The sequence below is a fragment of the Canis lupus genome, chromosome 33, assembly GCF_011100685.1.
Source record: "Canis lupus familiaris isolate Mischka breed German Shepherd chromosome 33, alternate assembly UU_Cfam_GSD_1.0, whole genome shotgun sequence".
Lineage (NCBI taxonomy): Eukaryota > Metazoa > Chordata > Mammalia > Carnivora > Canidae > Canis > Canis lupus.
Genome location: NC_049254.1, coordinates 8381277 through 8394832, shown reverse-complemented (window position 1 = coordinate 8394832; position 13556 = coordinate 8381277). Strand labels below are relative to the sequence as shown.

The 13556-nt window shown below is 37.6% G+C and overlaps 1 protein-coding gene across 2 annotated transcripts in view; it reads right to left on the bottom strand.

The window, feature by feature from the left end:
* Window positions 1–3379: 3379 nt before the first annotated feature.
* The window catches only part of PCNP (PEST proteolytic signal containing nuclear protein), an 18030-nt gene continuing 7853 nt past the window's right edge, over window positions 3380–13556 (bottom strand). For both annotated transcript variants that reach the window (XM_038582677.1, XM_038582678.1), the window contains 3 exons: window positions 12306–12380; window positions 6512–6567; window positions 3380–5192 (listed from right to left, as the gene is read on the bottom strand). In XM_038582677.1, the coding sequence (XP_038438605.1) occupies window positions 5066–5192; window positions 6512–6567; window positions 12306–12380 (258 nt within the window). In that variant the 3' untranslated portion in view covers window positions 3380–5065. The remainder of the gene's footprint in view (window positions 5193–6511; window positions 6568–12305; window positions 12381–13556) is intronic.

Below are 13556 nucleotides of genomic sequence, written 5' to 3'. Positions count from 1 at the left end.
TCTTCTTCCTGATAACCTTGGAGTTCCTCAACCTAATCTTTCACTGTTCTTAATCATCTATTCTTCATTTTTAAAAATTACATTTATCCTAGCAATTCCAGTTGGTTCTTCATAGGTGCTTATTCCCGCTTCCCTTTTCCATTCATCTTTTCCTGTCTTGCTGGTTGGACGTATCCTGTTCATTTTTAATTGTGTCCCGTGTGCCCTGCGGAACAATTCTGCAGAACAACCTCACCGTCCTACCACTGATGGATATTTGGGTCATTTTCAGCTTGGGGTTCCCCTAAAGAATGTTGTAGCACCATTTTTACCCTCTTGGTACATACATGTATATGGGCAAGCATTTCTGCTGGGTACGTAACTCAGAGTAGAACTTGAGATACTTGGATTTGTGAACCAAAATACCTCCCAAAGAGATGATACCAACTCGCTCTCCCCAGTGGTGGTGGCTCTGCGCGCTTCCCACTCACTCTAGGCATTCCGAGGCGAATGTGCTGAGTGTCCCATGTGGTTTTAACTTCTACTTCCTAGATAACGGATAAGCTTGCCACTCACTTATTTGATGGCCATTTAGATATATCCTCCTTGTGAGGCAGTGGAGTACCCTGAAAGTTTTTAATTAGATTGTCTTTTCCCTTTCTGAAAACAAGCTATTTTGCAATTGCCATCTCCTATTTTAGAGTTTGTCTTTTTATTCTATTAATGGTATCTTCTGATGAATAGGTCTTTAATTTTATTTTTTAATAGGTCTTTAATTTTAATGTCCAGTTTATAAATGTGTGCCTTTTTACAATCCTCCCTGCTCAAAGATTGTATTCCCCTATTTTATCTTTTAAAAGCTTGGGCAGCCTGGGTGGCTCAGCGGTTTAGCACCGCCTTCGGCCCAGGGCATGATCCTGGAGAACCCAGGATCGAGTCCCGCGTCAGGTTCCCTGCGTGGAGCCTGCTTCTCCCTCTGCCTGGGTCTCTGCCTCTCTCTGTCTCTCATGAATAAATAAAATCTTAAAAAAAAAAAAAAAATTAACAGATTTTACTACATAAAAAAATGGAAGCTTTCTGCATTGCAAAAAACCACCAAAGTCAAAGCCAATAGACAATTAGTCGGGAAAACTATATAACACATCAAAGATAAAAAGTATATAAAGAATTCTTAGAATTTGAGAAAGGACCAAAAAATCATAGTAAAATAGGAATGACATGAACAGACTGTTCATAAAGATATCCAGATGGCCTTTAAATATAGAAGATACCCGACCTCATTCATAACTGGAGATGCAAGTTAAAACGAATCTGAAATACCATTTTTTACCTATCAGATTTGGCAAAAGTTAAAAAGTATGACATAACCTATTGGCAAGGCTGTGAAAAGGAGGCGCTCTCATACATTCCTGGTGGGAAAACAAACGGTACAACCCTTTTGGAGGAGAATTTGGCAAAAATCTAACAAAAGTACATATACACTTATATTTTGACTCAGCAATCCTATTTCTGGTATTTACCTGCAGGAAGCTACATCGCAGCAATATGAAAATACCATGCACAAGGCTATTCGATTATAGCACTGTAATGGCAAAATATTGGAAATGACCTAAATGCCCACACAAAGAAGAGTAATTGCATAAACTACAGTATATTCCATTATATAGCTGTTAAAAATGCTTTTGGAGTAAGGGGTCCATGAACTGGTATAGTTTACTGGGTACACTGTAAAGTTGGAAAAAAAAATAGCAAAATTTAAAAGAATGAACTGTAACATGCTACATATCATGTAAGGGAAAAAAGGGAAATAACCACTCATCTACTAATTCAAAGGAGATGTAGGAAGGATAAAACAGACACCAAAGACAGATTACCTACAAGGGGCAGGTGCGAACAGGATAGGAAGGCAGGAGAAAGAACGAGCTAGAGAGGACAGGTAGTGACACTTTTGTATAGTTCTAACTTTTGGAACTATGCTAATATTTTACATACCAAAAAAAAAACAAATTAACAAAGAGTGCACAGCATTATGAAATACAAACAGAAACAAGTTAACTAGTTTCATTACAGATAAGCAGCAGAACCATACTAAAAGGAGGAGCAAAGAATTACCCCAGGTTACTTTGGAAAACAGTATTGATTACGCACTGGTAAGACTTAAAAAAAAAAGAACTACACGCCACCACTGCACAGGTTTTCGCTGGTAGATATATGGATTAGTAATTCTGAAAGTACTTTTATGTGTATTCTAGAGACTGAGCAAATAAAAGTCAGCATATTACAGATGGTCAAAGATTTCTTACTGTTGGATAAAAGTTTCAAATATACGAAGACGAGAGTGAACTCTGGTGTTGGTCTGGTATTGGAAGTTCTAACACTGAAGGGTCCCAGATTAAACGACTGAAGAGAGACAACTACACCATGTGGGATCACAAAGCGGATCTTGGCTTAGAGACACATTAATGGAGCAAATGGTGAAATGTGAAAAAATTCTGTACAACAGTACAAGGTAATTAATCCATTAAAGCATTATAATGTTAGTTCCCTGATTTTGGCAATTGTCCTGTAGTTATTTTAAGATGTTAGTAACATTTGGAGAACATGGAAATACTAATATTTTCAGTGTTCTGTAAGTCTGAAATCTTGTCAAAATGAAGTTGAAAATTCAAAAGAACTACCTTCACTTGACCAGAAAAGTTGACTTGGACAATCCTTCCACACGGAGTTACGCTAACTTTGATTACTAGAGCTAAGGAAACATTTGAAAACCCACAGCCTTCACGTGTTGGAATGAATCTTAATTCCAAAACGTAATTCAATTTTTTTATTTACTAAGACCTGACCACTGGCAGCAGCCTCATCAACATTTCAAACACATGACATGGAGCGAAGGGATGGTAGACACTCTTTTTTTTTAATTATTTATTTATTCATGAGAGACAGAGAGAGAGAGAGAGAAGCAGACACAGGCAGAGGGAGAAGCAGGCTCCACACAGGGAGCCCAACGTGGGACTCGATCCCGAGACCCCAGGATCACGTCCTGGGCTGAAGGCGGCGCTAAACCGCTGAGCCACCCGGGGATCCCAATGGTAGCCCCTCTGTATATCTTCTAACACTTAGGGATTTTCCAAGATCTGCCTCGGCAGGATTTTCTACAGCACAGGACAGACAACACTCGCAGCGGAGAAGAGGGAGGATTTGGGTGAAGTCTTTTCCAACCCCAGATAACCATAATGCTATGTGCTAAGTTAGGCAGACTTCAATACTCATTTTAAATCTCCCATTACTTCGGCCAACGATCTGGGCAAGAGCAACAATCATAACATCTGTCTCTTTTTTTGTTAAAAAACAAAAAACAAAACCCAGCGACAATGATGTAGAATAGAAAATAAGAACACTATGGAGTTTGACAAATTTATTGGTATTTTAGTAAAGACATTCATCTCAGTCGTTTCTCTCCCATCTTGACCTTAGGTTAATATTTCATTTGAGTCAAGAAAAGATTATGTAGGAAAGGGATGTTATTTTAACATAAACAGTAAAATGGACAAAGTGGAAAGTTTGCCTACATTAAAGCAAGTTAAATTCATGTATCTTGATATAATTAAATCATGTAAGAACTAACAGTTCTATATACATTTCCATTGTTTTACTTGGGGCTTACTCTAAACTTAAATGCAATTGAACAAAATGTTAGGAGTATATACAGGCTGCTTCTCTGGAGTTATTACCTATTAAAAGAGCTCAGCGAGTAGTTACCACCAATAAAATAGTCTGAAGCTGCCTCCAAATTAAACATTGCAGGAGTTTTCAAAGAAACCATTATACTCTGTTTCTTTTACCTGGGACTATGCTTTTAAAGATGTGTTTTAACTGTCACATTAAAAAATAATCCATATACAAAAATTCTAAAAAAATCCTACAATACATAGATCTAACAACGAATATGTGGTCAAAGAATCCATAAAATGCTTCAAGATGCATTTTCTTTTTTATCTTCAGTACCTAAAATGTGCTTTTGAGAGGCCATTGGTTAATATGTATACACTTCAAATGAACTGTTATTACTGTACTAAAATAAGAATTGTTGCATTAAGTTCAAATCAAATTCACTTTCACAAGTTAGTAACTTAAAGTAAGCTTTAACAAAGTTACAGAAAAGTGCATCTTTCTCATTTTCATCTTCACACAATGTTGCTTTTTTGGTGTTTCTACCTTTTAAAAATTAAAAACAGCCAAATATTTAAGTATTATGTACATTTAAATTTTTGGTAGTGGTTTGTATTTTAAAAGAAACAGCTTCCTTATGATTTGCCTCAAGATCTGGTGGAAATGCTTACAGGAACTAGCTAATAACAAAAACCAAGAGAAGCACATTCAAAATACTGATTTACTTTGGTAGCAAATGGTCTTTGAAGACTAATGAAGGTAGACAAGACCCGTTAAAGTGAAGTGGGCTATCTCAAATACACAACAATTTACATAAAAGTTCTTAAAAAATTTTTTAAAGAGCTAAGCATCTGTACCAACCGATAGCAATGCAATACCTAGTTTATGATGACTTGAAACAAAACAAATGCCCATTAGGAAAAAGAAAAGCTGTATTTTATCTAACATACTTTCAGTCAATAGTCCAGTAACATTTTCCTCCCAATATGACACTCCCTCTCTATAAGGCTGTTCCTGGGAGCCAGACACTTTAGGTTAATAAGGGAGTTAAGACTAATTGCTTGCAGTTTAATAGACAATAACTTTTTGCGTCCCTCTTAATGTGCTAATAGTTGTGTCTAAAAAAATATGCAATTCTTAGAAAGGTACCATTTCTGATTTTTTTATTATCTGTAACCTTTGGAAACTAATCACATGAAACTACAAAATTAGCAAATGTCTTGAAATCTGTATATAAAACATAAATTACCTCTAATTTCAAACTCTCATTTATTAGTGTACCACTCAATCTTTAAAAAACAAAACAAAACAAAACAAAAAGGCGGCTCCAAAGATAGTCTTATACCATTCTTTAAAAAAGGAAACTGTTCCTTTTAACTTTACACCCACCCCACACCCCAATTTCAAAACACATCATTTAATTGTCTTGGTCATGAACATTTCCAAGATGAGATTTTATATTTCGCTCCCATAGCTTCTGGTTATCAGAAAAACCATGCTTTCCTTTATTGAAGGAGTTTGGTCCTGCTGATGTTGGTGTATCCCTGTGTTAAAAGATACGAAATTTAAAAGTTAAATAAAGCCTTTTGGGCCATGTTCTTAACTCATTCAAAACATATTTGTTTAGTATCTATTATGAACACAGGCTGAGTATCACAAGCCCCTACAGAGTTCTTCAAAAATACCCATTCTATAAGACCCAGTCCTAAAGTTTCAAATTCAGTAGGTCTGAGGAGGGACCGGCATGTTTAACAAACACCTAAGGTGATTCTGACACACAGCTAAGGGTGGCAACCAGGACAGTTTTTAAAACTGTTGCTTGAAACCCATTAAAATAGGGTCATGAGGGATCCCTGAGTGGCGCAGCAGTTTGGCGCCTGCCTTTGGCCCAGGGCACGATCCTGGAGACCCGGGATCGAATCCCACATCGGGCTCCCGGTGCATGGAGCCTGCTTTTCCCTCTGCCTATGTCTCTGCCTCTCTCTCTCTCTCTCTGTGACTATCATAAATAAATTTTTAAAAAATTTTTAAAAAATAAATAAAATAAAATAGGGTCATGAAATCAACTGATGGCTTGCCATCAGCATCTATAAAAGAATGAAATAAAAGAAAAATATGAAGATATACTACACACAGAAAGGTTCAGTATCACTATGGATTTGTGTCATGAATTTGTTTTACATCTTTTACATATTTTTAAATATATAAACAAACAAAGCGAGTGTTTAGACTGGGTTACAAGGTCAGATGTACTTCTTACTTTTAGGTCCCTGTATGAAAGGAAAGCAGGCAGTCACCGGGACTGCTCCTATTTGAATCTGAACACTGACGCCTGCATATGGACTTAGTTCTTTGCTAGTTTATATTTTGGTAGAAATGAGGACAGACCATGGGTTGATTTAAAGCAAAACTTTCTTACTAGCCTCTAAGTTATCTATTTATGCATACAAAGACAAGAAAATGGGCATTCTGTTAACCTCATATTAATGTTATGTCTATAACAACAGAAACAATGGAGGAAAATTAAAAATTAAAATACTTGTCTTATTTCGGTATTTGGCATCTTAATTACCAACAAAAAAGGGACACGTACAATTAAGATTAAATGGCGAAAATAATATGACAGGTCAATGACAGAAAGTCGTTTTTTTTTATACTAGAAAAACTTAAATTTTAAATCATAAACATTTCTCAAAGCTCTCTCTAAAATTACTATTTTTTCTTAAGATATTCATTTTCTCTTACCAGGAAAGAAAATAAGATCACCGATAGCTCACAAAACAAAATTGTTTTGCCCAAATATGCAAAAAAAGCCCAAACACTAAAACATCATTCTCTACAATGTTTATAAAGAATTACGTACCTTCCAATATTCTTCATCCGCATCTTTGCTTCGGGAGGCATTTCCTCTGGTTCACTCTGAAGGAAAAAAAAAAAAAAAAAAAAACAGATGATACATTACAGGTTTATTAAATTTACTTGACTACTGGGGTACGTGGGTGGCTCATACGCAAGTGCCAGAGTTCTCTCTCCCTCAAATAAATAAATCTTTAAAACGAAAAAAGCCTAACAATCCTACCAAGTGGGTGTAATTATCATTTATGACATTTTAAAGGTGAGGTAAACAAGGTTATTTTGTCCAAAGTCATAAAGCTAATAGCAAAACAGCTGGATGCCAAAGCAAAGACTCTTAACAACTTTATGGTATTGCCCCTTCTAAAAATGTCTCCTTTACTATAAAGATATCTTGAAAATTCATTCTTTCCATACTTACAGATGTTGAAAAGATATGGGTTAAGTTAAATTCCTTAGATCTGTTTTCATGTATAAACGTTGCTGGTGAGCTTTTTAATTCTTTAATTTTTATTTATTTTTTTCAAAGATTTTATTTATTTGTTCATTAGAGACACAGAGAGAGAGAGAGACAGACAGACACTCAGGTAGAGGGAGAAGCAGGCTCCATGCAGGGAGCCTAACGTGGGACTCAATCCCAGGACTCCAGGATCACACCTTGGGCTGAAGGCGGCACTAAATTGCTAGGCCACGGGGGCTGCCCAGCTTTTTAATTTTTAAGTAGGCCCCTCAACTGACATGGGGCTTTGACTCACAACCCCAAGATCAAGAATCACATGCAAGATCTGCAGACTGAACTAGCCAGGTGCCCCCTACCCCTTTTCATTTTTTTTTTTAATTTTTTTTAAGATTTTATTTATTTATTCATGACAGTCACACAGAGAGAGAGAGGCAGAGACATAGGCAGAGGGAGAAGCAGGCTCCATGCAGGGAGCCCGATGTGGGATTCGATCCCGGGTCTCCAGGATCAAGCCCTGGGCCAAAGGCAGGCGCCAAACCGCTGCGCCACCCAGGGATCCCCCCTACCCCTTTTCAAAGTAAGCTCTAACAACTCTCAGATCAAGAGTTGCGTGCTCTACCAACTAAGTCAGTCAGGAGACCCTAAATATTCTTTTTTCTTTTTTTCCCTAAATATTCTTTTTTAGAAGAGTGTCTTCAAGATCTAGCCTAAGGGAGTTTCTCCGGGTTAAATGTGGGACAATTTGAGCATTATTGTCTATTGAATAAAGAAGCCATGAGGCTACACTTACATAAATAAAGTTCTTCCTTACAGTAAGAGACAATAAATATAAAAGAGATAAGGACAATGAGAAAAATCACCATTTGGCAAAATTCATAATAATTGAGTCTGGCAGGAATCATCAATGAGATGTTAACATTCATGAGAGTGTTTAAAAAATTATTATCTCAAAAAAAAATAAAAAATGAAAAATAAATAAAAAAATAAAAAATTATTATCTCTTTTTAAAATTTTTTATATTTATTCATGAGACACAGAAAGAGGCAGAGGGAGACACAGGCTCCCTGTGAGGAGCACAATGCGGGACTCCATCCCTATCCCGGACCCTGGGATCACACCTTGAGACTAAGGCAGATGCCCAGTCACTGAGCCACCCGGGTGCCCCTAAATTATACATTTTCATGTATTCTTTTTATCTTTTATTAAAGATTTTATTTTTAAGTAATCTCTACACTCAACTTGGGGCTTGAATTTAGAACCCCAGCATGTTCTACTGACTGGGCCAGCCAGGAACCCATAAATTTTAAATTAAATTTTAATTTTTTTAATTTTTTAATTTTTAGTTTTTTAAAGATTTTATTTTTATTTATTCATGAGAGACACAGAGTGAGAGGCAGAGACAGAGAGAGAGGCAGAGGGAGAAGCAGGCTCCATGCAGGAAGCCTGATGTGGGACTCGATCCTGGGACTCCAGGATCACGCCCTGGGCCAAAGGCAGAAGCTCAACCACTGAGCAACCCAGGGATCCCCTATTTTTTTAATTTTAAGTAGGCTCCATACCCAACATGGGATCAAGAGTCTCTTGCTCTAATGACTGAGCCAGCCAGGCACACCCTAAATATTCTTCAAGCATACCCCTACAGATAAATAAATTTTAATTACAAAAGGTAAAATAATAATTTGAAAAGTAGAGAAATTTGGCAGGTATCACTTTAATCAAATGATCAAAGTTAACACTGTCAGTAATGGGACATATTGACAACATGCGCTCCCTGATATGATGCATTAAGAACTTGGCATCATTTCTGTGGTATTCCTGCCAAAGTAACTAACAAGAATCTAATCATGAGGAAACATCATACAAATTCAAAGTAAGGGACATTTTACAAAATAACTGGCCTCAACTCTTCAAAAATGTTAATGCCATGAACAGAAAGACCCGGGAATTGTCCAAATTAAAGGAGACTAAAGACATAACAACTAAAAATATATTTTTAAATTTCAAAATTAATTAAACAGATGTCCTTCTTGTCCAACATACTTTAGGCTCAGATACATATCCAACTATCTTCTGCAAAAAAAGGAAAAACAAGATGAAGATTTTAGATGCACAGACTTTTATCTAAGAGACAAGTTAAAGTTTATAACCTTTATCATCATTAACTTGTCAGTTTCTCCATTTTCAAAACAAGAATAACTAAATCACACAATTCACAGGACTATATGGAGGATAAAATAAAGTTACCATGGAAAGGTTTCCAAATTGTTAGGCATTCAAAGCAAACTATTACTATCATGTAGGAGCTTAGCAGTTCCAGCCGAATTATGCTCATGCTGTTCCCTTCTTACTATAGTCTTTCCCCCATACATTCTGTACTCCCCAAAAAGCTACCTCGTCTTTTAAGAATATCAGAGATGATAGGAAATATTAATTATTATTAGATTAGTAACTTCTCAAACTTTTTTTGAGAGGATGAATGAAAAATTTTTCTCCTCAATGAAATCTTACTTGGGCCCCTAAGTATAAAACAGATTAAAGAATAGCTACAAGTGAAAAGAGGGCAAGAGATCAGAGTCCTGCTTATTAGGGATCACCTAATACCACAGTAGCTCCTGAGACGTGTCCACAGAATCCCAGAACTCTGAGAAGTATTTAAAAATAAATTATTTAAGCTGAACCTTCACTGGGGCACCTGGGTGGCATAGTCGGTTAAGCATTCAACTTCTTGGTTTCAGCTCAGGTTGTGATCTCAGGGTCTTGAGATGGAGCCCCACATGGGGCTCTGCTTAAGACTCTCCAGCTCCCCCTTGCCCTCCCCCATGTGCAGGAGCACGCACTCTCTCTCAAATAAATACATAAATCTCAAAAATTAAATAAAAATAAATAAACCGAGCCTTCATTTTATAGCTGAAAAACTAAGGCTCCAAAAAAGGTAAAGTGATTTATTCAGAGGCTTTCTACCAGTAACTGAACAAGAAGAAAAGAATACAGGCCTTCCCATTACCAGTCCAGTGGTCATGGTCTTCTATGCTGCTACATCTGGTTATTTGGCTTCTCTTCCTGCCTCAAATTTCCACATCGATTCATGTCTTCAAATTTTTGTTTTGTACCTTTTTTTTTTTTTTTAAAGATTTTATTTATTTATTCATGAGAAACACAGAGAGAGGCAGAGACACAGGCAGAGGGAGAAGCAGGCTCCATGCATGGAGCCCGACATGGGACTCGATCCTGAGACTCCAGGATCTTGCCCTGGGCCAAAGGCAGGCGCTAAACCGCTGAGCCACCCAGGGATCCCCTATTTTGTACTCTTTTATACCCTGCTAGACTGAATTTCTAGAGGAACATATCTGATTAATCTTTGGAATCTCATTGTGCCTAGCATATAGAAAGTGATAACCATAGTAATTCTTTACCTATCGATTTGGACTCCAAACATTCCATATTCATCCTTGGCCAAACTTCTCTACTGAAATCTCCACTCCAATCAAATGCACCTGCTAAGTATTTACTACTTGTCTTAGCCTTAAAAGTATTCCTTGGTTTGTCAAAACTCAGCCGAATATTTTGGCATCCAACTCCTATTTCTTCTCTTATTTAGTTTTCCAAATTATTTCAGCGCACAGTATGCTCCTCTGAATGAATAATTTTTATCCATACTGCTTCTTGGAGCAATTATTCATATACTGTTAACATTTGTTACACAATGGGGTCAACATTTGGGCAGCCCGGGTGGCTCAGCAGTTTAGCGCCACCTTCAGCCCAGGGTGTGGTCCTGGAGACCTGGGATCAAGTCCCACATCAGGCTCCCTGCATGGAGCCTGCTTCTCCCTCTGCCTGTGTCTGTGCACCTCTCTCTGTGTCTCTCATGAATAAATAAAATCTAAAAAAAAAAAAAATGGGGTCACATTTTAAGTGGGGGGGTTAGTTTCTAAAGCCAGAGACCAGGGATCCCTGGGTGGCGCAGCGGTTTGGCGCCTGCCTTTGGCCCGGGGCTGATCCTGGAGACCTGGGATCGAATCCCACGTCGGGTTCCCGGTGCATGGAGCCTGCTTCTCCCTCTGCCTGTGTCTCTGCCTCTCTGTCTCTCTGTGTGACTATCATGAATAAATAAATAAAATCTTTAAAATAAATAAATAAATAAATAAATAAATAAATAAATAAAGCCAGAGACCAAAGAAAAAAAGTCAAAATGATGCTTAAAATTCCATATCATATGCTATTCTAAAGCATAAGAGAACGATACTGTGAGAGGCATGAGGGAACTAAGACTGCCTAAGAGAACAGCAGGTAAGCAACTCATGCTCACTCTGGAACATGTGCTTATCGAACAGAACTTCTAGCAGAATCACCGGTACTACTAGCTATTCTTCTTGGGGATACCGGAAGAAAACATCACACCTGCCTTTTTTAAGTTGAACGTATGCACGGTATCTCATCACTGAAGACTCCAACTACAAAATTATTAGACAGTAACATTAAATTTTTCTTTTTTTGGATTCTACATATTTCCTAGCACGTATTTGTATTAATATTACTCATAATATGCATTTATTTATTTGATTCTTTTTTTAAGAAATTTATTTGATTTCTTTTTTTAAGTAGGCTCCACGGGGATCCCTAGGTGGCTCACCACTGGCACCTGCCTTCAGCCCAGGGCATGATCCTGGGGTCCGAAGATCGAGTCCCACATCATGCCTGCTTCTCCCTCTGCCTGTGTCTCTGCCTCTCTCTCTGAGTCTCAAATGAATGAAAGAAGAAAAGGAAAAGAAAAGAAAGAAAGAAAAGGAAAAGGAAAAGGAAAAGGAAAAGATCCCTGCCCAGCATAAAGCTCAACATGGGGCTCAAACTCATTACCATGAGATCAAGACCTGAGTCAACATCAAGAGTCAGACACTTAACACTGAGCCACCCAGGTGCCCCTGTTGATTTGATATTTTAAGGCTATTGCCCCCAAAGGCAATATTTTAATAATCCTACAACCAAATAAAACATAGAAACAGCCAGATTTTGCAGGTGTCACAAAAAAAAACCCTATTCAGAATTTTAAAAAAAATTCACTAGTACCATTAATACAAACTACAATCTGCCATTAACACCTTCCTTAAGGAATGGTTAAAGTAAAATAAACAGGGGCAGCTGGTGGCTCAGTGGTTGAGCCGTCTGCCTTCGGCTCAGGTCATGATCCTGGGTTCCTGGGATCAAGTCCCACATCAGGCTCCCTCTAGGGAGCCTGCTTCTCCCTCTGCCTACATCTCTGCCTCTCTGTGTCTCTCATGAATAAATACATAAAATCCTTAAAAGAAAAGAAAAAAGGTAAAATAAACAAAACTAGGTGTCGACTTACATCTTCATCTTCGTTAAAAGCTGCTGCTACTGAAAGGGTTTTTGGAGCAAGCGTTGGAACAGTTTCTTTAGGCTTCTGAAGAAGAAACACATTAAAAAGTATCACATAATGTTTATACAGGCTTGTTTAATGATACAAATAAGTTCAAAGTTTCAATTTTATGTTTTCATAGAAACATACAGTAAGGAACTCAGAACAAACTTTAAAGAAATCCATTTTCTCTTTTTAAAAATGTGGTTATCAACAGGTAGCTTTATTAATTATATGTCCATTTGTTTTCATCCTGTAAAAGATTTTCTAGTCATGAACTATAGTATCATTTAGCTAAGGGGTACCTGGAAAACGTGAAAGAAAATGATTAGTAGTATTTTCCCACAGTAGCAAAAAATGAACAAGGCAGGGTGCCTTGAGAACATAAAAGGCACCAAGACCATCTCTCCTGGCTAGCTTTCTGCCTATAGCCTGTAATGCTTCTCTTCTATCTAATAAGTTTCTGAGATCAGTTGTCCTCAGTATCTTCATCCTCTCACCAACCATTCTGTCTTTCAATCCACTGCAATGCGGCTTCCTCCCTCATTCCCCCATGGCTCCTTATTCACCTAGAATCAAGTCCTCGTGATTCTATGCGGTCACCAATGACCAGTGTACTGCTTTTGACTCTAAACGCCGGCTACTTTTTGAAACACTCCTAACTTGACTTCTCTGACACTGCTTTTTAGAGGTTGTTCTAATTCTCTGATCTTTTGTTCCCTTTGTTTCCTCCTGTTCCCCACCTTAAATGGCAGATACCCAAAATTCTGCCCTTCGGGATCTCTCCTTCTCTATACTTCCCTAGTAAATTCCATTCACTCCCATAATTTTAACTACTGAATCTTACGTCTACCCCAAACAGGATGTCATATGCCTACTGGATAGCTCCACTTAGAGCCCCAATGGGTATTCTAGTTTCACAGTGTTCTAAGTAATGAAACCAGAAAACCTTTTCCTCAACTTGCATTCTCTTATAGTCCTGCTGATTAAATCTCTATCTAATAGACCTACATCTCCCTCTGCATTCTCATCAACTACCACACTACAGACATCTAAGGTCCCTTTAGGGCATTACTTGCCTAAACATTTCTGTTAGAAATACCATCTCCCAAAAAAAAAAAAAAAAAAAAAAAAGAAATACCATCTCCCCACCATCAGTGTTCCTTCCCTCTAATCCTCTATAATGGTACCAGAGTGATATTTCTAAAATGCAAACCGCTT